Source organism: Tenrec ecaudatus, chromosome 16 (assembly GCF_050624435.1).
Source record: "Tenrec ecaudatus isolate mTenEca1 chromosome 16, mTenEca1.hap1, whole genome shotgun sequence".
Taxonomy (NCBI): domain Eukaryota; kingdom Metazoa; phylum Chordata; class Mammalia; order Afrosoricida; family Tenrecidae; genus Tenrec; species Tenrec ecaudatus.
Window position 1 is genome coordinate 82,733,243 of NC_134545.1, and position 27,098 is coordinate 82,760,340.

Genomic DNA, 27,098 nt, shown 5'->3' on the forward strand with positions numbered 1-27,098 from the left:
ACAAAAGAAGATAATTTCTTAATATTCAAAGAAGTAATTTGAAATCTAGAGCCACCTATTTTTTAACCATATAAAAAGCCCTCTCTTTCAAAAAGAAAAAGTCAAATTGCAATTTGTTGAAGATAAATTACAGCAAATGGAATCTTGTCTAATTAGTCTCATTTCCTGCTTAATAAGACATAAGTACTTTGTCCCTCCCCCCCCTCCCGGTCTTTAATGACCTTTTGCTTTCTTCATAAATGATAGTCGTGATATCCTCCCACCATCAGGTCTTCTGTCATTAGTGTTCAGTGCATCACATCTGTTCTTGAGATGTTCTCAAAATTCAGGTGGGACAGACTCAAGACTCAAAAAGTCATTAAAAACCAGAAAAGAAAGGAAAGATCAAAGTGGATGTCAGAAGAGACTCTGAAACTTGTAGAGCAACGAAAGCAAATGAGAGAAAGAAAGAAGTCAAGGAGCTGAAATAGAAAGTTTCAAAGGGCAGCTCAAGAAGAGAAAGCCAAATTTTATAATGAAATGTGCAAGGGCCTAGAATCAGGAAAAAACTAAAAGGGAAGAAAACACTAGCATATCTGAAACTGACAGAACTCAAGAAAAAAATTCAAGCCTCAAGTTGCAATTTTGTAAGATTCTGTATTGACTATTGAATGACTATTGAATGTCACAATATTGAATGAAGCTGGAAGCATCAAGAGAATATGGAAAGAATATGAAGTCATTACCAAAAGTCATTGCCACATTTCACCATTTTTGGAGGTAGCATATGAACAAGAACTAGTGGTGCTGAAGGAAGAAATTCAAACTGCACCAATTACATTAGCCCAAAACAAGGCTCCAGGAATTGATGGGATACCCATTGAAATGTTTTATCAAGCTGAGGAAGTACTGGAAGCATTCACTTGTCTAAGCCTGGAAATTAGGAAGACAGCTCCTTAGCCAATTGTCTGGAAGATATTTAAACTATAGAACAATATCACACAAGCAAAATTTTGCTAAAGATTATCCAACAACATTGTTGCAGCAGTACATTAGCAGAAAACTCCCAGAAGTTCAGGTCTGATTCAGAAGAGGACCTTGAACAAGGGATATCATTGCTGAGGTCAGATGGATCTTGGCTGAACCCAGAAGATGTTTACTTGTGTTTAATAGACTGTGTGGATAGTAACAAACCCTGGATAATCTCGAGAAGAATGAAAATTCCAGGACATTTCATTGTGCTCATGCTAAACTTGTGCATGGATCCAGAGACAGTGAACAGAACAAGGGAATCCTGCATGGTTTAAAATCAGGAAAGATGTGTGTCAGGCTTGCATCCTCTCGCTATACTTGTTCAGTCTGTATGCTGAGTAAATTATCAGAGAAGCTGGCTGATATAAAGAAGAGTGTGGCATCAAGATTGGAAGAAGGCTTATTAACAGCATGTAGTATGCAGGTGACACAACCTTGCTAAAAGTGAGGAAGGGGGGGGGGGAGGAAATGGTGTTAACAAACCCAGGGACAAGAGAACAAGTGATCCAGATTGATGGTGAGGAGGGTGTGGAAGGCCTGGTCAAGGGTAATGTAACCAAGAGGAATTGCTGAAACCCAGGTGGGTACTGAGCATGATAGTGGGACGGGAGGAAAGTCAAATGAAATAGAGGAAAGAGCTGGGAGGCAAAGGGCATTTATAGAGGTCTAGACAAAGGCATGTACTTATGAAAATATATGAGGATGGAGAAATCTGTGTGTATATATTTATAGATTTAGTATTAAGGTAGCAGAAGGACATTGGGCCTCCATTCAAGTACTCCCTCAATGCAAGAATACTTTCTCCTATTAAATTGGCATTCTGTGATGCTCACCTTCCTGACACATCTGCTGAAGATAAAGTGGGTGAATAAGCAAATGTGATGAAGAAAGTTGATGGTGCCTGGTTATCAAAAGATATAGCATCTGGAGTCTTAAAAGCTTGAACATAAACAAGCGGCCATGTAGCTCAGAAGCAACAAAGTCCACATGGAAGAAGCACACCAGCCTGTGTGATCACGGGGTGCCGAAGGGATCAGTTATCAGGCATCAAAGAAAGAAAAATCATATTGTGTGCTCACTTCCTTGGTACGATCACTGAAGACAAATGGGTGCATAAGCAAATGTGGCGAAGAAAGAGGATGGTGCCTGGCTATCAAAAGATACAGTGTCTGGGGTCTTAAAGGCTTGAAGGTAAATAAGTTGCCATCTAACTCAGAAGCAATAAAACCCACATGGAAGAAGCACACCAGCCTGTGCGATCACGAGGTGTCGAAGGAATCAGGCATCATCAGAACAAACAATTTTACCATAGTGAATGAGGGGGAAAATGCGGAGAGGAGACCCAAAGCCCATTTGTAGGACACTGGAGATTCCCTGGCAGAGGGGTCTCTGGGAGGAGACGAGCCAGACAGGGTGTGATATAGCAAAGATGAAAAATGCAATTTTCCTCTAGTTCCTAAATGCTTCCACCCCCACCCCCCCCATCACTATCATGATCCGAATTCTCCCTTGCAAGTCTGGCTAGACCAGAGGATATACACTGGTACAGATAGAAACTGGAAACACAGGGAATCCAGGGTGGATGATCCTCTCAGGACCAGTGGTGTGAGTGGTCATACTGGGGTGTAGAGGGAGGGTGGGTTGGAAAAGGGGAACTGATTACAAGGGTTACATGAGACCTCCTGCCTGGGGGACGGACAACAGAAAAGTGGGTGAAGGGAGATGTCGGACAGTGTAAGATATGACAAAATAATAATTTGTAAATTATCAAGGGTTCATGAGGGAGGGGGGGAGCGAGGAGGGAAGGAAAAAATGAGGATCTGATGCCAGAGGCTTAAGTGGAGAGCAAATGTTTTGAGAATGATGAGGGCAATGAATATAAAAATGTGCTTTACACAATTGATATATGTGTGGATTTTGATAAGAGTTGTATGCTCCTAATAAAACGATTAAAAATAAGTAAATAAAAGTGAGGAGGGATTGAAGCACGTGCCATTGAAGATCAAGGGTTGTTTTATACAGTGTGTTTTATAATTCAATGTAAAGAAGACCCAAATCCTCATAACTAGACCAATATGTAACATCATGATAAATGGAGAAAAGGTTGCAATTGTCAAGGTATTTTGTCTTACTTGGTCTATAATCAATGCTCATTGAAGCCCCAGTCAAGAGATCAGAACATTGGCTGCTCTAGGTAAATCTGCACAAGACCTCTTTAGAGTTTTGAAAAGCAAGGATGTTACTTTCAAGACTAAGGTGCACCATGGTATAGTCTCCATTGTATGTGATGCATGTGAAAGTTGGACACTCAATAAAGAAGACCCAAGAAGAATTAATGCATATGAATTGTGGTGCTGGACAAGAATGAGACTGTTAAAAATACTATTGACTTCTGAAAGGACAAACCTATCTGTCTTGAAAGAAGTAGGGCCAGAGCGCTCTTTATGATAAGGATAGCATGCCTTGGTATTACATACTTTGAACATGTTATCAGGAGATAGTAATCCTGGTGAAGGATATCGTGTTTGGTAACATGTAGGGGCAGCAGAAGCGAGCAAAGCGCTCAGGAGACGGGTTGGCACTGTGGCTGCAACAGGGAGCTCAAACATAGTAACAATTGGGATGGCGCAGACGTGGGCAGTGTTTTGGTCTGTTGTGCATAAGATTGCTTTTGGGTTGGAACAGACTTGAAGGCACTTAACCACACTAGGAAACAGCACGAGGCTGTGGAAACCCTTCAGGATGTCACAGACCAAAGAATCGGTGCAATGCCTAACTGTGTCCTCTATTAGAGAGGGTAATATGCTACGCGAAGGGCTTTATTAGGTCAGCTGACAAAATTGGAATACTTACATGAAACAACATTTTACAACGTTACTGTTTTGTACTTATGTAAGAGAATATCTATAGCAATCATACTCAGAAGTATTTGGTGGTAAGGAGCCATGATATATGCGATTTGTTCTCAAAAAGTTCAAAAACAAATCTGTGTGTGTAGAGAGAACTCAAATGGGGTTAAATTGTAATAGTGAGTAAGTATGGATAAAGGAGTATACACGTGCTCTTTATACTATTTTTATTTTGCAACCTAAGTTTGAAATTATTGGGGGAACCGATTGTAATGATTGATGTATAACCGCCCCCCCCCACCCAGGGTGACGAACAACAAAAGCATAGATGAAGGGAGACAGCGAATGGTGTAAGATATAAAAATAACCATAATTTATCAAGGGTCCCTGAGGGTGAGAAGGTAGGAGAGGGAGGGGGAAAAAGGAGGAACTGATAACAAGGCCTTAGTCAGAAAAAAAATGTTTTGAAAAGAATGATGGCAACATATGTACAAATGTACTTGGCAGTATGGATGTATGGATTGTTATAAGAGCTGTAAAAGCCCCCAATAAAATGATTAAAAAAGAAAAATTATTTCCAAACAAAAAGTTAAGAAAAGATATATTGAAAACATTCAGATGAATTAACATTAAAGTTAAGAACTCAGGCAATCTATTCTATTAGAATGAGGAGTTAACATGCCCATTAAGCAGTTTCACTCTAATACATGTCTCAAGTGACCCTTTGGGACGTACTGGTTTAATTATCCAGTGAATACCTTAAATGCCACTATTCTCTATTGTTGATTGAAGAGGAATCCATATATTTTAGATACCAAATGTAGGGCAAACAGTATTGAAATGTTCTGTTAGGAAAATGTGAAAACCAGATTTGTTTTGTGCTGGTTCATTTTCCAATGAAGCTGTGCTAAGAAGTACTTAAAGGAAGTTACTGATAGTTTCTCAGAAGGAGAGTTTGAAACTGTAAAAGTAATTAGACAGGTGTTCAGATGAGATACCAGTGCTTCCAAAAAGTATCATACAGAAAAACATGATTCGAACTAAGTATATTAGAAGCATGTGTTAATAGCTGACTCCCTTCTATCATAAAAGAATCTGAATTTTTATTCCCTTGGGAATGAAATTTAATTTTGAAAAGGATTGCATCGCAATGATTCTTTTAGGATAAATTGACTGCAAACATTACCCCCAAATAATTGAATCTTTTTAAAATTAAGAATCAAATTATTACTGATAAAAGAAATTAGGATACTGTTACAAAGTTAAAACGGTTGAAAGTAAAATAGAAAATATGAAGTCCTATTGGTAAATCCATATTGAAAGCTCCTAATGATAACATCAGGAGAAGTAGAGAAAAGATCGAAAGTAGCAAGGATTTCATATTGTTTGAATGCACACTCAATGCTCACAGAAGCTTCAGTCAAGAGATCAAACGATGCACTGAATTTGGTAGATCTGCATAAGATCTCTTTAAAGTATTGAAAAGTCAAGAGATGTCACCTTGAGGACTAATGTGTGCCTGCCCCAAGTATGATAATTTTCATTTGCCTCATATGCCTGTGAAAGTTGGGCATTGAATAAGGTATACCAAAGAAGAATAATTTCATTTAAATTGTGCTTTCAAAGAATATTGGAAGTACGATAGACCGCCAAAACAACAAACAGATCTGTACAGCCAGAATACTCCTTAGAAGCCAGTATGGCAAGACTTCATCTCAAGTTATTTGGGCATGTTTTCAGGAGAGACCAGTCCCTGGAGAATGATAAATCATACTTGGTAAAGTGGAGGAGGGGTACCATAAAAGTGGAAGGCTGGATTAACACAGTGGCTACAAGAATAGCCTCAAATATGCCACCAATTGTGTGGATAGTGGAGGGCCAGGCAGTGTTTCCTTCCTGTGAGTCAGAACAGACTTTATGGCATCTAACAACAACATTGCTAAATACCTGCAATTACTAGTAAGGATTGTGTGGGACAAGCACCCTTAAACTTTGCACCCCAAAGGCCTTTTGTTCACCAGTTACAAAAAGCATAAAACTGAAGATATTATAAATATATTGGAAGTATTATAAAAGTCCACAAGATGGAGATACACCTGCTTTCTTGTGTTTCAATTATTGTGAAAGAAGAGAGAGGATCCTATGGAATTGAAACTAATTGTTAAAATGTTAGGATTTTTTTAACTTAAAATGAAACAAAAAAAGTTAAGGTTTTTGTGAACTGATTGTTAAGTACTGCCATTAGTAAAATTAAGTTGTGTGAACTTACTATAAAATTCACTGTTAAAAACAATGATAACCAACACACTGTATCACTTGCTAATCATTTTGCTATATTTTATTACCTGTGCTCTTGGATTATTTACATTTATTGTACTGCTGTAATATTGGGAGGATCTTCCCTGGGAGAGGGACAGCAGAGAAGGGGGGAAGGGAGACTCCGGATAGGGCAAGATATGACAAAACAACGATGTATAAATTACCAAGGGCATATGAGGGAGGGGGGAATGGGGAGGGAGGAGGGGAAAAAAAAGAGGACCTGATGCAAGGGGCTTAAGTGGAGAGCAAATGCCTTGAGAATGATTGGGGCAGGGAATGTATGGATGTGCTTTATACAATTGATGTATGTATATGTATGGATTGTGGTAAGAGTTGTATGAGTCCCTAATAAAATGTAAAAGAAGAAAAGAGAAAAAAATGATTATGGCAAAGACTGTACAGATGTGCTTTATACAATTGATGTATGTATATATATGAACTGTGAAAAGAATTGTATGAGCCCCAATAAATTGTTAAAATTAAAAAAAAATATTGGGAGGAGCCCTGGTGGTATACTGGCTATCAATTGGACTGCCAACCACAAGGTTGGTGGCTCAAAAACACCAACTGCTCAATGGGAGAACGATGGGGCTTTCTACTCCCAGAAAGAATTAACAGTTGATCAGAAACCTTCAGTGGCAGCTCTACTCTGTCTTGTAGGATCATTATGAATCAGAATGGATTTAATGGCAGTGAGTTAGTTAGTATATGTTGTAGCCATGGTGGCATAGTGGTTTATGCATTGAGATGGTAACCACAAGGTCAGCAGTTTGAAACCATCAGTCAACTCTGAGAAAAAGATGAAGCTTTCTATTCCCATAAAGATTTATCGTCTCGGAAATCAGACCAACTTCCCTGACAGATGAAAATTCCTTCTCTAGTCAAATTTAGAGTTCATTATCTCATAAAGGGTCTTGGGATATATGAGGGGACTTCAGAAATTTGTGAACAAGTTCCCCAACTTTTAATTTTCCCATGAACATTTTGGAGACTGTTGGTGCATGATTCTATATCATGAGAGCATTGATTATAGATCTCCTAACAATTTAGAAACCTGGAAGAGAATGACAAAACTTGTTAACTTTTTCTCTCATCTTACTATCTCCTTTGAAATATATGTAGTGAAATATTAACAGTGACTGCATCTGAATGGACATGGGTATTTCTTTGCTCTGTGAAACTAGTGAGCCAGTTGTCAGAGTCGATTGCCACTCCTATTGACCTCTTGTACTATTTATAACCAGTTACCTTGGAGTTGATTCTAACTCATTGCAACTCTCAAGTGTCGTAGATTAGAACTTTTCTATAGAGTTTTCAATGACTGATTTTTCAGAAGTAGATTCTAGTTCTTAAAGGTCCCTCTGCATCATCTTGAACCTTGAACATTTTAGTCAGTAGCTGAACACATTAACTTTTTATATGCCCAGTCACTCCTTACTATGTGTAAATCAAAATACTATAACTGCCATTGAGTTAAGTCAGACTCATAATGAGCCTCATATGGTAGAGTAGGAACTACCCCATATGCTTGTAATTTTATTGAAAATGCCATAGATTGCCAAAAGAATAAAGATATCTGCCTTGGAAGAAGTACAGCCAGAATGCTCTTTAGAAACAAGGATGACTAGACATCATCTGATGTTCTGTGGACCTGTCAGGAGAGACCAGTCCCTGGAGAAGGACATCATGCTCGGTAAAGAAGAGGGGCCGCTGAAAAAGAGGAAGGCTTTCCACAAGATGGGTTGACACAAGCGGCTACAACAATCAAGTCAAAACACAAGAACAAGTGTGAGGACGGTTTAGGACTGGGCATTGTTTGGTTCTTTTGTACATAGGGTCACTATTAGAACCAACAGTGGCAGCCAACAACAGTCTTCATAGAACTATACCACCACATCTTTCTGCCTTGGAGAAACTGCCTATTGTATTCAATAGAATTCAAACTGCCTGTTCTTTGGTTAGCAGCCAAGTGCTTAACCACTGAACCTACCATGGCTCCCTTTACCATATCCTTATTCCCATTGTCATGGACAAACTATTATTTACTCATACTTCACAGTGTTTTGAAGATTAAAGAATAACTCAATATGAAATTGTCCAACACATTTCCTTGCCCTTAATTAATTGTAGGTAAAGGTTTATTTAACCTGTGAAAAGTTTCTTTCCCTTATCAAATTTCTTGGCCAACTGTGGTCAGGAAGTTAGTAGCTTGAGTTGTTCCATCAGAATTTTCTTGCTCTCTACCCTCTTTTACTGTACTCAGACCTAATGTGTTGAGACTGGGAACAAGAAAGTTGACAATAAGTCGTGACCAATTGGTACTTATAAAAACAAAGCAAAACCTCTCCTAAGACATCATACTTCAAAAACAAATCTTCTTAAAAGCATTATTTGATTAGCTTTTTTGTCATTCTTTAGGCCCCAAATACAGTTTTAACTACCTTCTTCCATTCAAGTTACTATTAAAATCATTGTATTTACTTACATATATTTGCATTGAACAGGTGTGATCTAGTTCTTCTTGAATATAATCTTTAATCTAAATTCTATGCTTCTGGAATATAGTTGTATTTTATGAGTACTTGATGGCTGGTTAAGTAGCCCTGGTGTAGTGGTTACATGTTGGGCTGTGATCTGCATGGTCAGTAGTTTAAAACCCCCAGCAGCTCTGTGGGAGAAAGACACTGGGGTTTCTACTCCCCTAAACAGTTACAGTCTCAGAAATCCATAGGGGGTCACTGTGAGTCAGCATTGACTCAATGACAGTGAGTTTGGTTTTTGATGGCTGGCTATTACTATTATGGTAAGATCTGTTTGCACTCAGTTTAAGACAATAATACTTATTAAAAAGGGAAGAGGACTTGGGAAATAGAGGTAAAAGGTTTGGGAAAATATGAAGAAAGGATATTTTGATAGAATTCATGGGTCCATGAGTTATTTGGAATCTATTTTCTTCAGTTGCTTATCTGATTGAATTAGGTATATTGTAGCAGATTTTTTTTTTCTAACTTGAGAATTTCTCTAAGATGGATTAGTGGGCCCTTTACCTATCTTTTAAAAATATATAACTTGGTTCAGTACATTGTAATTAGTTTCTGGTAATTAAATTATTCTCTTTGTTGCAGATTAAGGAAGTGCCATGCAGCAAGAAACAGAGAGATGCAGAGTTCGAGCCAGAAGGCCTGACATGCCACTCTATGTACCCAAAGCTCGAAGGGGTGTGGTACTCTCCAAGGCAGAGGATGAGGGAAAAAGCCATGGTCCCCCTAACTCCATGGCGAAAGAACAAAAAGAACAATTTCTCTCCAAAAAAGAGCTCTCTAAAGACAAACCTGGAGTTCAAAAAGTAGATTTCAATCCTGACAAAAATGAACATAATCGTAGGGAAGGAAAGAAATCTTCAACAAAGTTAAGAAAAGACACAAGCCATCGAGAAAAAAACAAAGATAGAGTTTGCATCAAGAGAGGGACCACTGAATCCAAAGAAGTATTATCCCCAGTACATTACCAAAGAGCCCCCACTCCTGAGATTATATACAATGTGCCTTTTAAGCCAATTAAGGTAGAACGTTTGGAAGCTGATACCACAAATCTGATAGGGTGTGAGAATTTACTTCCGTCACATTCTTGTTCAGAAGTTGGTGAGGCTCAAGCTCTGATTGCACCATTCCAAAATGTGGAAGTCTGTGATTTTAGTAGGCATGAACTGAATGGGGAAACATGGGAGGACAGAGATTTGAAAAGCAGAATTGAAATGGATTCTAACGTTGTTGAGATAGTATCCCAGTTTCCTGGGGTCTTCAATTATACCTCGAAGCCTAGGGACATAAATGCATCACTAAAGCTGAACTCTGATTCTGGAAGTGCACCGCAAGAAATGCACATATCTGGTGGAATGTTGAAACCCAGCAATGAAGGCATCGTGGCTAGTTCTGTTTTTGGAAGTTCAGACAGTATCATCGATCAAACTTGTAAAGACTCTAAAGCTCAGACTGTAGGTGAGAGAGACAATACGGGTATAGTCATGAGTGAGGAAAGTATAGGTTCCATTCCTGAGGCTCTAGGTCACATCTCTCAGAAAATGCCTGTACTCAGCAAGTTAGAGAACACAAACGGCATGTTTGATCCTATAATGATTAGAAAATGTGAGGCCAATGTCAGCACTGCTGGTGAGCAATGTGTAAAGTATGAACCTTCTGATACAACTGTCCTTGCTCATGAAACATCCACAGATAATGGACTTAATAGTGTAGGTGACATTACCAATAAGGTATGTGTGATGAACATGACAGATGTCATCTCTGAGCATGTAACTGTGGATTGCCCTTGTGTAGTTGCAGTTAAAATAGTTGAGGATGCCCGTAGCAACACCAGAAGATTCTTAAAATATATAGGAATGAATGTAGACACAGTTCCTCTTCATGTAGATAGAAGTGGAAATGATACTAACAATTTCAACAACCTGACTGCTTGTTCAGATGTTTCTGCTGAGAGTACTTCATTGAGTTTCCCAGAGTCAACAGGAAAGTTGGTAGAGAGCTTGTCAGATTGTGTGTCTTCCTTACCTATAAAGAAGATTGCTGGTAGTAATTATAACACTCTTTTGGACTCTAAACTCAGTATGTTAAATGGGACAGAAGTGCTTTCAGACAGTGCCTTGGGCAGTGATGTGGATTGTGCTGGTGATGGCACAGGAACATTGAATGAACTGAGAGCTGAGACGTTTAAAACGAAAGAGGAAGATGAATCAGATGATAGAATATTTGATGTGTCTTTTTGTGATACGGAATCAGAATCTATGGAAACACCCCTAGAACAAAAAGCAACAGAAACTTCTCATGTGGAAGGAAGCAGTGAGACTGAGGCAAGTTGGGACTCCATGTTTAATGATGATGGTGACTGCTTGGATCCACGTCTTCTACAAGAGGTAGGTCAAGATGAAATTGCTTGAAGCTTAGGGGAAGTTCTATATATGGGAAACTGGTGTTTCAGTGGTAATTCTATGTGCACATTCACTTAATATACCCAATTCAAAGTCGCCTGCACCAAAATAAAAGGATGGTAGAGTGAAAGAATATCTGATAGATCTTTAAAAACTAAAACATAACAGAATTGAGTTATATCTATAATAGCTACATCCTGAGAAACCTTATTGAATAGGGTAGAGATGAATTAATTGGATTCCTGCTATCTGTTGAGATATAGAGGGAAACATCTTAAAAGGCTCTTTATATATCCCACACAAGTATCAGGGAAGGCATATTATTATTTATTCAGTAGATGTTGGAACAATGGAACTATATAGAGATGGAAAGGATAAAATAAAGCCAAATTTAAAGGCAGGATGCTTTGTAAGGAGTATAAGCCCTGAGTTATATTGAAGAATAAACTATTGTTCATAAAATATGTAAATTAATAATGACATAAACTGGTTAACGTTCATAAATAAAATGTTGGATTTTCAAAGCGGCTTGAAAATTGTTTATTACCATTTTCTTAAGATAATTATTCTCTATCCAGCATTTAAATTCTTTACCATAAATAAAGGTAATTAGTTTTTAATAGTAGGAACACACCCTTTCAATTCTTATAGTTGCCTTGAATCTCTTGCCTGGATGGGAAAAAAATGATTTTCTTTTAAGATCCATAGTTTCATAGATGGAGATACCGTAGTTCAGGTGTCCCAGCTTTTGGAAAGACAGAATCAGGATTTCAGTTTAGTTCTGTCCTAATCAGCTTTCTGCTTGACCGTTTCTTCATCTATACAATAAAGGGCTTTGTTAGAGCAATTTCAAAGATCCTTTTAAATACTGAATAATGAGTGTTTTGCTTCTGAGAAGTAAACCAAAGGTAGAGAAAATTATCACATGCGGTAAAAGAGCCACTTGATCAAGAGCTGATCTCCAGTATTAAGCCATTCTACCCTGTGAATTGGATAAAGGTTTACAGAGCAGATAATCGGTTTTGTGTTCAGCAATTCATATGCATTTTGTTTCATTACAGTTTGTTCAGTGTACCATCTCTTATTCCACTAACTTAGTGTGCGTCCTGTTTTCGTTCTTTCTTTTCCCCTAACCTTCTGTACTTTGTTCTCGGGTGAGTGATGCCCTTTGGACTTAAAGTAGTTGATTCTTCTGACACAGGGGTGAGTTCAGTTCCAGACGTGAAGGGTGATTAAGGACCATAGTCTTGGGGGTCTAGTAAGGCTGGTCTCTTATGATTTGGGGTTTTGATTAATATTTTTTTCCTACTCACCAGGACCTTATAATGTGATCCTTTAGGAGTAATTGCCTACCTCGTTTTTGTTGGGGGTTTATGCACACTGAATTTCCCTGTCCCACCAAGAGCGCTTTCTACTGTCAAGTCAGGAAAACAGTATATCTTAAACATTCATTTGAAAAATTAGAAGATATCTATGAATAGCCATTCACAGATACCTTAAAATTACATGAATAATTTATTGCTTGCATCAGATTTGAGACCCAAACAAAAATCAATGAGTCCCAAAGTGGTCCACAGACAGGGCTGTGCAGTACTTGGTAATGCTAAAAATGCAACACCCACGTGTGTCGCTACAAGGGGCTTCAAAAAGGCTTTGCAAAACGAAATGAAAAGATGATGGAATTTCCCCACAAACTTTTTTTAAAGAGCCTCTTTATATTTCTAAGTTTTTCAGTTAATTCTGCTATACATAAAATTTGAGAACCCCTGTTCAAAGATATATATGTATCAGAATGTCAGTGGGGGAACCAGAGATGACTGTCAGCCTGTAATTAGAAAAATACTGTTCAGTGGCGTTTTGAGAATAAAAGACCCAACTCAGATTAAAGACATATAACTAAAGATGATTAGAAGTGACTAAAGATTGAAGCATTAAGAGAATATATTTGTATCAGAAAGGAAGCAATATTCACAGGAGTTAGCAAAAGGTCTGTCACTGAGGTAGAGAACAAAGGGATGCAGAGAGCACAAGAACTTTTCTCCGTCCTATGACACAAGGACAGAGCACATAAATAGTAGTATTCACACATAGTAGTTTTCAATGAATGTATGTTGAATGGATCTAGCCATCAGGTAGCTTCCTGCTTTTCAGGATGGCTCCAGCGCCTGAGTGTTGGATTTGGCTTCTTGCTGGAGGTGTTGGAAGGGAATGGGATCTATGTTGATGGATGGAAGCAGGAAATTGGCTGTTGATTGGAGAATGGCAGCTAGCAGATTCAACTTCAGCCGATGATGTTCTCTTTTGTTTTGGGTTTTAGAAGATGTACTAATAATTATGTTATTAAAAGATGTCATAAAACCAATAACATTAATAGCACTTGGGTGATTAGTACTCTTAATTTATTATTTATATGGCTCTAAGCATAATTTATTAAATGTTAAACCAGAGTGCCTGCCTACCTTGAAAACTTTCCAAGCCAAGGTTTTTGCCTCTTTTCCCAGGTGGCCTGTTTCTTTGTTGAGAGTGGCCAGTCCTGGAGATAGACTCCTCCTCTGTTAGTCATGCCATAGAACAGGGTGTGACAGTCTTGGGCAGATGAAGCAATTTCCTGTACCATTCAAATTTCAAAACTGCCCAAGGCAGGTAGAGAGCATAGATGCTGTTATTGGGATCCTGGAACTGCACGTCTTGATGAATCTCCCAAGATCACACTCAACATTCTTAAAGTCATGGTACATGATGCCCAGAAACTTTGCTTGGTATTGATGAAAGTCAGGATATTGGTGTGTCTTTTAGCCATCTGAGATCTTGGAACAAGAACATAAGAATTGTTGTTGTCATGGTATAATTTCCACAGCCCTACTGCCTCCTATACAGATCAGCCAACCTATTGGTAGGAGAGTTAACAAGATACCAGCAATGTAACCTTGATGTTGATAGATGCTGGCATAGGACCCCTTCGTTGGGCTACTTCTGACCTTGATTTAGCTTTTGGGGTATGGGGTAATTATTTAGATAAGCGTCACTTGTGTTTTAAGAACTTGGAACCCTGCCATTTAGAAAATCCTTTTGTTACAGAATGGAGTCCTGGTGGCATAGTGGGTTACATGTAGGGCTGCTAATTGCATGGCAAATGTTTGGATCCACCAGCAGTTCCTTGGGAGAAAGATAAATCTGTCTACCTTTGTAAACAGTTGCAGCCCTGGAAACTCACCAGGGCAGTTCTACACTATCCTATGGGGTCGTTATGAGCCAGAAAGCACTCAGTAACAGTGCGTTTGAATTTGGCTCAGTTGTAGAATGCTGCTAACAACCATGGAAAGGTAAAAAAGAACGCTACTTATTCCTACCTATCTTAGCTTTTGCTGATTCCCATTCACACCTCCTGTCTCCTTTTAGTCTTGGGAAATTCCTATTCATTTTAAATGGGAAACAAAATCAGAAGGTAAAATGAATAATCCAGTACTCAGCAAAGTATATGAAGTATCAAGGGAAGAAAACCAATCCCTTAGAGGTATCAATAACAGTTGGGACCCATCAATTTCAATAACAGCAAATATTGAGCACTTAGAATTTGATACACAATAAGTTGCAGGTACAAGTTAGTGATTATTGTCACTTTTGTGCTAAAAGCACTGTGCTGACTTCTAAAATTGCATACATTATAGTTGGAGAGACAAGGTATAACTACGTAACCAAATAACAATCTCCAGGGTAAATAATATAAAGCAGCCTATCATACAACCATAGGAAGAGATCCCTAAGGCTAGATTTCATTATCTAATGAGTGTTATAGAGAATGGCTTTTTAAAAGGGTGAAATCACAAGGGCTGCCACTGCTTAATACTGCTTTGAGTAGACTTGACTATGGCAGTTAGGTAAATGATTGAATCACCCCCACCACCATTTTATTGCCTGATGTTTGTAGGTACTTTGCTATTTCTAAAATTAATACAAAGCTGTATTTTTACATTTTTTTATTCCAGCTGATCTTAGCTGATTTGAGATTCATGGTTTTATAAAAATGACCAAGTTAATATGTTACTGCCCTAAGTGGGGGTTTAGACTTAACTCCCAGCTGCTGTTTATTTTAATACGTCACTTAGGGCATCCTGTGAAGAATTTGATTGAAATCTATATATAGTTTAATGTCCAGTCCATTAATGGATCGCTGGTTTACCCAAAAAGAAAGAACATTATGCAGATTTCCAAGATTAACATTGCTCATAGTTAGTGTGTTCAGTCATGTGATTCCCAGGTCTGAAAAACTCCCTTCCCTTCTCTGAATCAGCATTCACTCAGCAGTGTTTTAATTTCTAAAAGAAGGCACACTGCTTTAGGCCTGTATTGTCAGTGCAAGGGAGGGTTTATTTAAGGACGGTTGTTTGAAGCAGGGATTCCTAGTATGCCTTGTTCTGTCCCTGACTGGGATTTTGTTTAGTTAAGCACAAGATGTATGTATTGCGAGGGGGGGTATAGTTGAACCAGATAGGTAGGGGTGATGATGTGACTCATACTGTTGATTCAGTTTAATTCATTCCCTGTGTAGTGACACTAGCAGGGTGGGACAGTTTAGGCTAACAAAGGGCTACCAGGGCTTTTGGGAAGGAGAGGACTGGAGCTCTCAAATGTATCCTGGGGCACCAGGGTCACTAAATAGCTATCTGTAATATAATAGTCGAGAACACTGCTGCTAGCCTTATACATCCTTGTAACTTTCTTTTGTTCCTATTTCCTTTTATCCTTTGTCCTTTTTCTGCTTTCTTGTGTACTTTCCTCCTCTTTTGCTGTTACCTTCATCCAGTGTTCTAGGCATGGCTGTCTCACTCATGATAATCAGAGATAGAGAGGTGTTACTGATAACCTATTCTAGAGAAATCACCAGATGACACCTTGCATGGCATTTTACCCATTCTGTGTTACAGTTCTGTGAAGCAAAGTTTGCGTGTCTGGCTTTGGTTCCTGATAAGAATATATAGCTCAGATATATTAGATCTTTTATTTTCAGATAGAGGTTATTGTTGGAGACATTATCCATTTTTATACTTCATGTGTAAAATGTTGCAGTGCTAAGGCTGACTTTATCTTTCTACTATTGAAAATGGCTTTGCCCGAAGAAGTTCTTGCTGGTAAAGGGAGTTGGAGCTATAACGTGGGTTGTGCGTTATATACTGTAGTGCCATTATCTTTTTATGTGTGCTTTTGAACTTGGATAAAAAAATTTGAAAAGGCTAAGTAATTTTGTGGGTTGTTTTATATCAGTGTTGTTATTCCAATCTGCCAAAAGTGGGAAGATAATTTGGTAAAATATTTTCACTCTAGTAAACTGATTTTAATATTATCAAAAATTAAAATGAAAGGGAAAAATATCATTGCTTTCAATTTCCTGTGATTCTGGAATCCTTAAATTGAATCAAAGTTAGAATACTTAAAACTTCATTAAAAAAAGAGCTTGAGAATGATGAGGACAACAAATGTGCAAATGTGCTTTACACAATTAATTGATGTACACACGGATTGCGATAAGAGTTGTATGAGCTCCTAGTAAAATGATTTTTTAAAGAAAGTTTAAGCTTATTCTTCAGTCAAATATTTTAATTTAGCAGTCGAGTAAATCATAAAATTTTAAACTGATTTTCTTTTAAAGAGGATGAGTTAATAGGCAAGTTAGTAGGTAAGTTGTGATGACAAAGTGATAGCAAAAAAAAAAGGCAAAAACCAAAACTATATACAGAGAATTGACTGTATGGATACTCCACTGCCATGGCGTTGATTCTGACTTCTAACAGGTTTTTGAGGCTTTGTAAATCTTTCTGGGAGAAGATAGTCTCATCTTCTTCTTGAGGAGCAGTTGGTGGGTTTGTTTTGGTTTGCAGTCCAACGTTTACCCAACAGCACTACCAGGGCTCCTTTTGTATGGTTTAATGCTGTATCCATATGATGACTCTTGAAGCAACTTCGGTCATTTTATCCTACCAACTTGTGGTCAATCTCCAGCCTCCTTGTATGAGAACCCTCCTTGTGCCTCCTATGTTTAAGTTGAAATAAACCATAGCGATAGTTTAACATGTTTAATTAAAAGTAATCACAAAAAATGTTCTTATTCTTTCTATAACTTCAAAGTTCTAATCCAGGGTATGTTACAGATCAGCCCTCACATTTAAAGAACTAGGACTTAGAACTTTATCCTGTCTTAGAGATAAAACTGTACACGTTTTATTGTTGGTTGGTTGGTTGGTTTAAAGAAGAATGCTAGCATGGGAAAAGAGAGGATAAAGTTCTGGTTCGTATTGCATTGAAACATACCTTTAATCTACTGTAGGCTTCTCACCAGAACCGACAAGTGGTAGCCCTCAATAGATATTGAACACATTTTCTGTGCCTTCGTGTTAACAGTTTTTAAAGCTCTAGACTGCTAGCCAAAGGGGGGGGGGCAGTTGAATCCCCAGCTGCTGCTCATCTGCTTCTCTAGAGATTTGCCTTCATGGGAAACCTGTTGGTCAGTTTTATACTGTCATGTGGGTTCACAGTGAGTTGGAATCTACTGATGGCAGTGGGTTTGGGTAAGTGCTCTTTGCTCTGGATTTGCTGATATGATGGGTAAAAGAGAGGGATAACAAGGTTAAAGGAGTTTGCAGTCTTGTGGAGATGATGAAACTTATTCTCAGAAATAACTAGAAAAAACTCCGTCGTCTATTGAATTGAATTGAATATGCCATTGATTTTAAGATGTACCATCTTAAATGTATCACTAAGAGAAACTTACACTATATGCTTATCACTTAGAATTTTAATTTTGTATGTTAAAAGAACTCTCTTAGCTTTAGACATGTTTATTGTATATTATCTTAGATACATGAAAAGGAAAATGAAGGTGATAAAAGCTGATTAAAAATTTCCTATCCTTTGACCGTAGCCTAATCTAATTAGTTTATAGTTCACTTTTCCTGATAAATTCTGGTGTCAGTCATTAATATTGATGTTTTTCCGATCCAGTATTGTCCTCTGTGCCATCAAGGACTTTGATGATGCAGAATTTCTTTTTTTTTTTTGAGTCATTTTATTAGGGGCACATACAACTCTTATCACAATCCATACGTTCATCAATTGTGTAAAGCATATTTGTACATTCATTGCCCTCATCATTCTCAAAACATTTGCTCTCCACTTAAGCCCCTGGCATTATTATATCCTCGTTTTCCCCCTCCCTTCCCGCTCCCCCTCCCTCATGAACCCTTGATAATTTACAAATTATTGCTTTGTCATATCTTACACTGTCCGACATCTCACTTTACCCACTTTTCTGTTGTCCGTCCCCCAGGGAGGAAGTTATATGTAGATTCTTGTCATCGGTTCCGCCTTTCTACTGCACCCTCCTTCAACCCTCCTGGTATCGCCACTCTCACCACTGATCCTGAAGGGATCATCCGCCCTGGATTCCCTGTTTCCAGTTCCTATCTGTACCAGTGTACATCCTCTGGTCTAGCCAGATTTGTAAGGTAGAATTCGGATCATGATAGTGATGGGGGCGTGGGGGTGGAAGCATTTAGGAACTAGAGGAAAGTTGTATGTTTCCTCGTTGCTACACTGCACTCTGACTGGCTCTTCTCTTCCCTGCGACCCTTCCATAAGGGGATGTCCAATTGCCTACAGATAGGCTTTGGGTCTCTAGTCCGTACTTCCTCTCATTCACGATGATAGGATTTTTTGTTCCGATGATGCCTGATACCTGATCCCATGAACACCTCGTGATCACACAGACTGGTGTGTTTCTTCCATGGGGGTTTTGTTGCTTCTGGGCTAGATGAGCCCTTGTTTACCTTCAAGTCTTTAAGACACCAGGTGCTGTTATCTTTTGATAGCCAGGCACCATCAGCTTTCTTCACCACATTTGCTTATGTACCCATTTATCTTCAGCGATCGTATCAGGGAGGTGACCACACAATGCTATGATTTTTCTTTCTTTGATGCCTGAGAACTGATCCCTTTGGCACCTCATGATCACACAGGCTGGTGTGCTTCTTCTATGTGGTCTTTGTTGCTTCTGAGTTAGATGGCCGCTTGTTTATCTTCAAGTCTTTAATACCCCAGATGCTATATCTTTGGATAGCCAAGCTCCATCAGCTTTCTTCACCACATTTGCTTATGCACCCGCTGTGTCTTCAGTGATCTTGTCGGGAAGGTGAGCATCATGGAATGTCAGTTTAGTAGAACAAAGTATTCTTGCATTGAGGGAGTACTTGAATGGAGGCCCAGTGTCCATCTGCTACCTTAGTACTGAATCTATAAATATATACACATAAATCTATTTCCCCATCCTTCTATATAAATATATTTACAAATGTACATGCCTTTATTTAGACCTCTCTAAATGCCCTTTGCCTCCTAGCTCTTTCCTCTATTTCCTTTTACTTTCCTCTTGTCCCAGTATCATGTTCAGCCTTCATTTGGGTTTCAATAATTCCTCTTGGTTACATTACCCTTAGTCATGCCCTACCAGGCCTCCTATACTCTCCTCACCACCGATTTGGATCACTTCTTGTTCCCTTGTCCCTGGGTTTGTAATCACCACTTCCTTTCCCCCACCTCCTCTTCTCCCATGTGACCCCAGAACTGTCAGTCCCGTTGTTTTCTCCTCCAGATTGTTCATCCAGCCTATCTTATTTAGACAGACCTGCAGTGATAATAGCATGCACAAATAAGACAGAACAAGACCAAGCAACAAAGGAAAACAAAACAAAACAGCAACCACAAGCCAATGACAAAAAACAAAACACAGCAACAAGAAAGAAAGGCTTGTGGTTAGTTCAGGGACTGTTTGTTGGCCTTTAGGAGTGCTTTCCGGTTGAGTCTGATGGCGTGCGAAACCCTGGCCCTAAAGTCCATTTTTGCTATTTCCTGGGGACTTCGTTGCTCTGTTCCCCTTGCTGTTCTGTTCCATGCCCTTATTGTCTTGCCTCCATGCGGTGGGATCAGATCGGATGGAATTCCCACACTGTGTCTCCAGTCCCATCCCCTGTAGGGCTTTGGGTCAGTGAGGGATATCATGTCTCATAGTGGGGCCGGCCATACGGTCTTCTCTGCATTGACTGCTCTGAGCGGGAATATCATCCTCAAGGCTCGGTGGGACAAGATGTGCTCCACTCTCTCTTCCTTCCCCTTCATTTGCTTCTGTGTGTTCTGATCAGACATGTCCCTCTTCCTGAGCTGCAGATTCAGTGCTTTCCTCTGAAATAAATTCTTCTGTGGGGAGGAATGTAGTTGGGATTGGGACTGGCCCCTCAGACCTCTCCACTGTTTCCCTACTACATGCTGGCATGCGATGCAGCATTTCTAAAGGAGTACATAAAGGGGGGAGCGGGGAGGTAGGGGGAAAAAAAAAAGAGGACCTGATGCAAAGGGCTTAAGTGGAGAGCAAATGCTTTGAGAATGATTGGGGCAGGGAATGTGCAGATGTGTTTATACAATTGATGTATGTATATGTATGGATTGTGATAAGAGTTGTATGAGCCCCTAATAAAATGTAAGAAAAGAAAAGGAAAAAAAATAAAATGATTAGGGCAAAGAATGTACAGATGTGCTTTATACAATTGATGTACGTATATGTATGGATCGTGATAAGAGTTGTATGAGCCCCTAATAAAATGTTTTTTAAAAAATGAAAAAAAAGAGTACATAAAACAACAAAATCTTTGTTGCTGGACTTTTTAAAATCATTTTATTAGGGACTCATACAACTCTTATCACAATCCATACATACATCAGTTGTGTCTAGCACATTTGTACATATGTTGCCATCATCATTCTCAAAACACCTGTGGTCTACTTGAGCCCTTGGTATCAGCTCCTCATTTTCCCCCCTCCTTCGCCGCTTCCCCCTCACCCTTTATAATTTATAAATTATTATTATTTTGTCATGTCTTACACCAGCTCTGCACTTGCTGTTCTTTTGACTCTGACTTTATAAATGTTGCTAAACTTAAAATTCACCACCACTCCCACTCTTTCTTTACAAACCATTTTGAAAACATTGCTTCACTGTTCTATATGAACTTTTTTTCCAATACTATTTAATCAACCTTTCTACAGGTTATAACCCTGGTAGTTTTGATGTTCATGGTTGTTTGTATATGTCCACCTTCTTGATTGTAAAATGCACCTTTATTTCAAAAATGTTAAAATGCAAAAAAAAACCATTTGTGTGAAAATTGATTAAATATGGTATATATTCAACTGCTACATTTGAAGAGGAGACCACCAAATAGGAGTCAATAGGGTAAACTTCAAGGAGATGAAGATTGAAGCTGAGTTTAAGGAGAAGAATCAGATGCTGAAATGACGTTCCCTCCTGTAAGAAAAACTTCTGAAAAAAACAAAATGCTTACCCGATTTAGGGCCAAACTTTGTCAATATCAGAATTTTAAATAATCTATTTTGAAATTTTGTTGTTGTTTTCCTTTTATATTTTTAAAATCTGATGCTCTGATTTATATAACAAAGGAAATTAAAGGGAAAGAATCCCTTGTCCCTCCTCAATTTTAGAGCTCCGTCCATAGTCATTTAAAAACACAAGGGGCTTCAAAGAGTTCGTGGAAATTTCATTATCTTTTAATTCTCTTTTCACATGCTATTTGGTAGTCCCTTATGTTTCATGAATCATGTCTTTAACAGAGGGCCCTATTGAGAATCTTGTTGAGCATATATTTAAACAAAGGAACAACGTGTGTCTTGTGCATTCTTTCCAAAAATATTTATTGACTCCTGAGTTTGTGCAAAATAGTGTATACAGTTGGTGAGTCTAGGGATAAATACCGCATGTTCTTTATAAGCAGAATTATAGAATCAAATTGTTGGTGAGGAAGCGGAAAACCCTACCTTGTTAGTCTCAATCCTCACATTATGTGTGTAGTGTTGTGTTAGGTGCTTTGGGATTAAAATTCATAGCAGTTCCTTGTGACAGTAGAACTGCCCATAGGGCTTTCTTGGCTTTAATCTTTCTGGAAGCAGATCACCAGGTCCTCCTTGCTCAGAGCAGCTGCATGGGTCCAGATGCTCAGCCTTTTGGATGCAGTCAGGCACGTAGTCGTGTGCACCATCAGTAGCCACACACAGCACACAGGACAGTGGACATTGTACTCCTTTAGGTTAGTGTGCCTTTGCACACTTATGTTCCTTCTACCTATTGCACCTTTCTGTGCTCTTTCCATGTATTCTTGATTCTTTTCTTCATTCTTTTTTTTTAATTTAATCTTTTTATTGGGGCTCATACAGCTCTTATCACAATCCATACATACATCAATTGAGTAAAGCACCCTTATACATTCGTTGCCCTCGGCATTTTCTTCATCGTGCACTTGATTACCTTTTTTGATTCCCTGCTCACTTTCTTTTTCTAATGTATGTTTGTTGTTAAGTGCCACTGAGTCAGTTCCCACTCATGTGACCCGATGTACAACAAAAGAAAATAATGCCCAGTCCTGCATCATCCTCAGAATTGTTCTTATGTTTGAACCCATTGTTCCAGACACAATGTCAATCCATCTTGCCAAGGGCCAAGCTGCCCCTCCACTTTACCAAGCTAATGTCCTTCTGCAAGGACTATTCTCTCCTTAGAAGACATCCAAAGTATGTAAGACAAAGTCTTGCCATCCTTGCCTCGAGCATCTGACTATACTTCTTCCAAGACAGATTAAATTTTTTCTGAACTTCCAAGATTTTTCACCAGTACCATAATTCAAATGCATCTGCTCTTTTTCAGTCTTCCTTATTCAGTGTCCAACTTTCACATGCATCTAAAATGATTCAAGACATCATGGCTTGAGCCAGGTGCCCTTTAGGCCTCAAAGTAAAATCCTTGCTTTTCAACACGTAAAAGAGTCTTATGCAGAAAACTTACCCTGTGCAATGCATCATATGATCTCCTGATTGCTGCTTCCATGAGCATTGATTGTGGAATCAAGTAAGTTGTAAAGTCCTTCACAACTTCAGCCATTTTTCCATTTATCATGCTATGACCTATTAGTTCAGTTGTGAGGATTTTGATTTTCTTTACATTGAGTTGTAACCTATACCGAAGGCTGTTAATCATTTATTAAATGTTTGTTAGGTGGTCAGGATGAAATTGAAGGAAGAGATAGTTCTAGCTGTTATGTAAGGTAGTATGTAATGAATTCTATAAAAGTAGTATAAATAAACTTAAGTGCTGTAGAGGTATAGAGGAGGAATCAGATTGTATATGATTTCGTGTAACAGTTGTTACTACGTGTTGAATCTATCCCAACTCATGGTGACTTCTTGTACAACAGAATGAAATAGTGCTTGGTCCTGCCCCATCTGCATAATCCTTGGTGTGACCAGCCTGTTTTTGAGGCCACTGTGTGCTTTGGGTGACTTCTAACCGAGACTACTCCTCTTCCAGTACTATATCAGACCATATTTCCGTTGAGATCTATAGGGTTTTTATCATTGGCTTAAATACCAAATTACTTAACCAGGCTTTTCTTTCTACTCAATCTTAATTTGGAAACTGTGTTTAAACTTGTTCACTGTGTGAATGATTCTGCTTGGTATTTGAAATACCAGTGATACAGCTTTCAGTACGTATTTCAGCAGCATACAGAGCATTGCAGCTGGACTAACTAATAGACTGGTGGTGTAGCTTAGGAGGGGTTACGTAGGAGATGTAATATTTAAACATGCCCTTGGAAAATAATGTGCTATTTTGGGATAGGTAAACTAACTCCAGTGAACATACTTGGAAAAGAATATAACCAAAGTAGTAGGCAGGGAGGAGCAGGATGTGTTTAGGTTTATAAGAAATGTTATTCTTTGGTTGAAATTTAACGTATTTAAAGGGGTGACATAAAGCTAGAAATGTCTTACAGGTATGCATTGCTTAACATCCACGATACATTCTATGAAGTAGGATGTAATTCCGATTTGACTGTTAAATGTAAATACCATGTTCTGTACAGGCAATCCCTATACAATCTGTAAAGTCAAGTCCATGTAATTTAAAGCCTCTAACATGAAAATCTTGGAAAGGATCTGCCGAATACAACTTGAAAGGCTGTGTTCATTGGATACAGGAGAGGAGACTGGCTGTGCAGCTAGGCCTAGTGAGGACTTTGCTAATGTCTGGACACAGGTGGTGGGAGTGGAGAGGCCATAAACTGGGCAGAGAGTAGTGGCATCCTTAAATACCGTGTCCATATTGGTGTGACCACTTTCTGATCATGTACATCTGCTACCATCACTGCTGCCTGAAGATGGGAGCCCAAGAATGCCCACATATGGCTGGGAGTGAAAGCCTGTGCGGCTATTGGACAGGTGAATAGAGCCAACGTGAAGCCCTTCTGCTTGTTCACACTAGGGATTTGAGGTCTTTAAAATGATTAGGAGAAAGAATAAACAATTTTAAAGTATTTACCAAAGCAGCCTATCAATGGAATCTACTAATGAGCTTATCAAAGGCATTCTTTCTGATATTTTGAGGGATTGTTTCTAGCATTTCTGTTTCTTTTCCTTTCAGGCAACCCAGTTGTTCATGCATGTTTTTCACATTTTTGGTAAATCTTTTAAACAGATGAACTAGAGTAGCCCTTAATGCCCTTTTCAGACGATTTCAAAATTTGAGTCATCTCTAATCTGATTTTATAATTGTTTTGTATCTGTCAGTGGGTTGTTTATTCTTGTTTTTCTCTCACCGTTTGTTATTGAATGCTAGACATCACATGTAAACAATTAAATCTGAGATGAATAAAATTTAAACCCAGAAATTAACTCACCTCTTTTTCTGATGAGTCATAAATTAACATACTGCCACCAACAACAATAATGAATGGTTTTGTCAGTCTGGTCAGGAAGCTGAACTTGGGATTTGCCTTGTGCAGCATGCTGTTAGCTTGTGTTCTTGCTAGAAACTGGACTGCCAGAGCAGTGTTTCTTAGTGTTTCTCAACGTTCCTGTTCCATTCTCTGTTTTCAATTGTCCTAGCATGCCTGTGCTATCTGGAGAGGCTGTTCAGGTCTCCTGTCTTGCTTCCAATTTGTCCTGAGAAATTCAGTGGCAGACCAAGTATAAAATAACTTGACTCCACTTGTCTCTGAGGCTCCCAGTTAGACTAACCTTGTATAGTAGCGCACACTAGGGCTTGTTAAAAGTTTAGCTGATACCTTAACCACTTGTATGGTGGTCACTTCTTTCCATTGTCTACAAAAATTGGAAGTTTATGTAGTCTGCCCCTCTGGGGGCACTTGTCACTTTTCTGGTTATGTTCCTTTGATTGTCTTACATTCTCAGTTCTCTGGTGAGCTCTAGAAGTTACGATTATACAGATTAGCTAGCCTTTTCTCTTTGTTATGGTGGAATATCATTATTTTGCTGCTTTCTAGATTCTAATCTATAGTGGAATATGTATTGCGTGCTAGTAGATTAGCACTCAGTTAAAATTTGTTAAAAGGAGTTGAATTTATTGGATGCATGATGAGAAAGCATTATTATGAGCATTTACTGTATCGCCTTATTTAATCCCCACACATAATCTGCTTGGGGAGGTACTATTTAGTTTGGGAGTGAGAAGAAAGCAAACGTTTTTGAATTAGTGAAGATGGTTGCACAGGAGTCCCTCATGAAACCGAGGCTTAGTCTTCACTAAGCTAGAGGTACAGCAATAAGTGAGCATTGTCATTGATAATACTTAAATCGCAATCCCTCTTCTTTCTTCCCTGGCCCTCAGAACAATGCTTGAATCCACTTTTAGCTTCTCCAAGGAAAAAGTTCTCCTTTTTCTTATTTGATAGAGAAACAAAACCTAAGCACAATAGGGGTATGGGGAAAATACTCTTAGGATATATTTAGATTTTGAATTAATAGTATCTTTTTATAACAAAGGAATGGCAAAAATAAGGCAGTGTTTGTCAAGACTTTGCTGCCCTTTTCCACTTTTCCTCCTCCTCCTTCCAATAAATGATAAAACTTCATTCAGTTTTGTTTTTATTTTTAAATGGGGACATAGCATTAGTTCCCCCAGCTATTTGGTGATAATTCCTTTAGGTAGCTCTCATGCTGGCAACTGCATGTATTATAATAACTTGTATCACGTATATTTGCCTCAATGTGCTCGATCTTTACCCTTTAGTACCTTCAACAAAAGAAGTACTAACAAAGTTTTTTTTTTTGTTTTAAAATACTTATTTTGGTTTTGTTCTGTTCCAAAAGAGAAACTGAGATGAGCCTGATCATTAAGTGCACATAAAACAAATACTGTTACTTTCTCTCTTTAGCTGCTATTGGAATTTCATTTTCCAAGATGTTCTATTTGTAGTTTGCCACATTAATCAGTCTGCATTTTCTCACAGGCTCATTGATAGATGCAAGTTAAGTTTTATGCATTACCTGTCTGCTGGAATTTTAACAATTTTTTGTGTATTCCGTATGTATAATGCAAACTAGTTGATAAAAACCTGGTTATCACTGTATTCATGAGCACAGTAACAAGAGACCTGGCCAAAGATTAAGGAATAGGACCAAGGAGGAGGAGGAGAAGGAGGAGTTGGATTGTTCACATTTGGGAGGAACTTTATATAATGCCCTGATTTAATCAAACAAGTCACTTATGAGCTTCTTCTCCCCTAGTTATCAGGGAATTTGAAAAGCAGAGAAAGCATCCAGGAACCTAGATTTGATTATTACAACCATGAAGTTCCTGATACTGACCTCAGTGATTGTGAATTCCCACATGTCATTGAAATTTATGACTTCCCTCAAGAATTTCGCACCGAAGACCTTCTGCGGGTTTTCTGCAGCTATCAGTAAGTATTTGCTGATGGTTGTGGGTATTAGAGAATGTGGGTTGAAATTTTCTTAGTGTCTTCTCAAATAATACCTGGTCCTTTTTGTTTTGTTTTCTGTGTCTTCAAAAATGATATCTGTTCCTTTTGTTTGTTTCGTATTCCCTGTTTGTTTTGGTATCGGAC

At 38.6% G+C, this 27,098-nt stretch overlaps 1 protein-coding gene across 3 annotated transcripts in view; it reads left to right on the forward strand.

The window, feature by feature from the left end:
- Nucleotides 1-27,098, forward strand: part of R3HCC1L (R3H domain and coiled-coil containing 1 like) — a 93,885-nt gene that overhangs the window by 44,996 nt on the left and 21,791 nt on the right. For all 3 annotated transcript variants that reach the window (XM_075534001.1, XM_075534002.1, XM_075534000.1), the window contains 2 exons: nt 9,305-11,106; nt 26,758-26,933. In XM_075534001.1, the coding sequence (XP_075390116.1) occupies nt 9,319-11,106; nt 26,758-26,933 (1,964 nt within the window). In that variant the 5' untranslated portion in view covers nt 9,305-9,318. The remainder of the gene's footprint in view (nt 1-9,304; nt 11,107-26,757; nt 26,934-27,098) is intronic.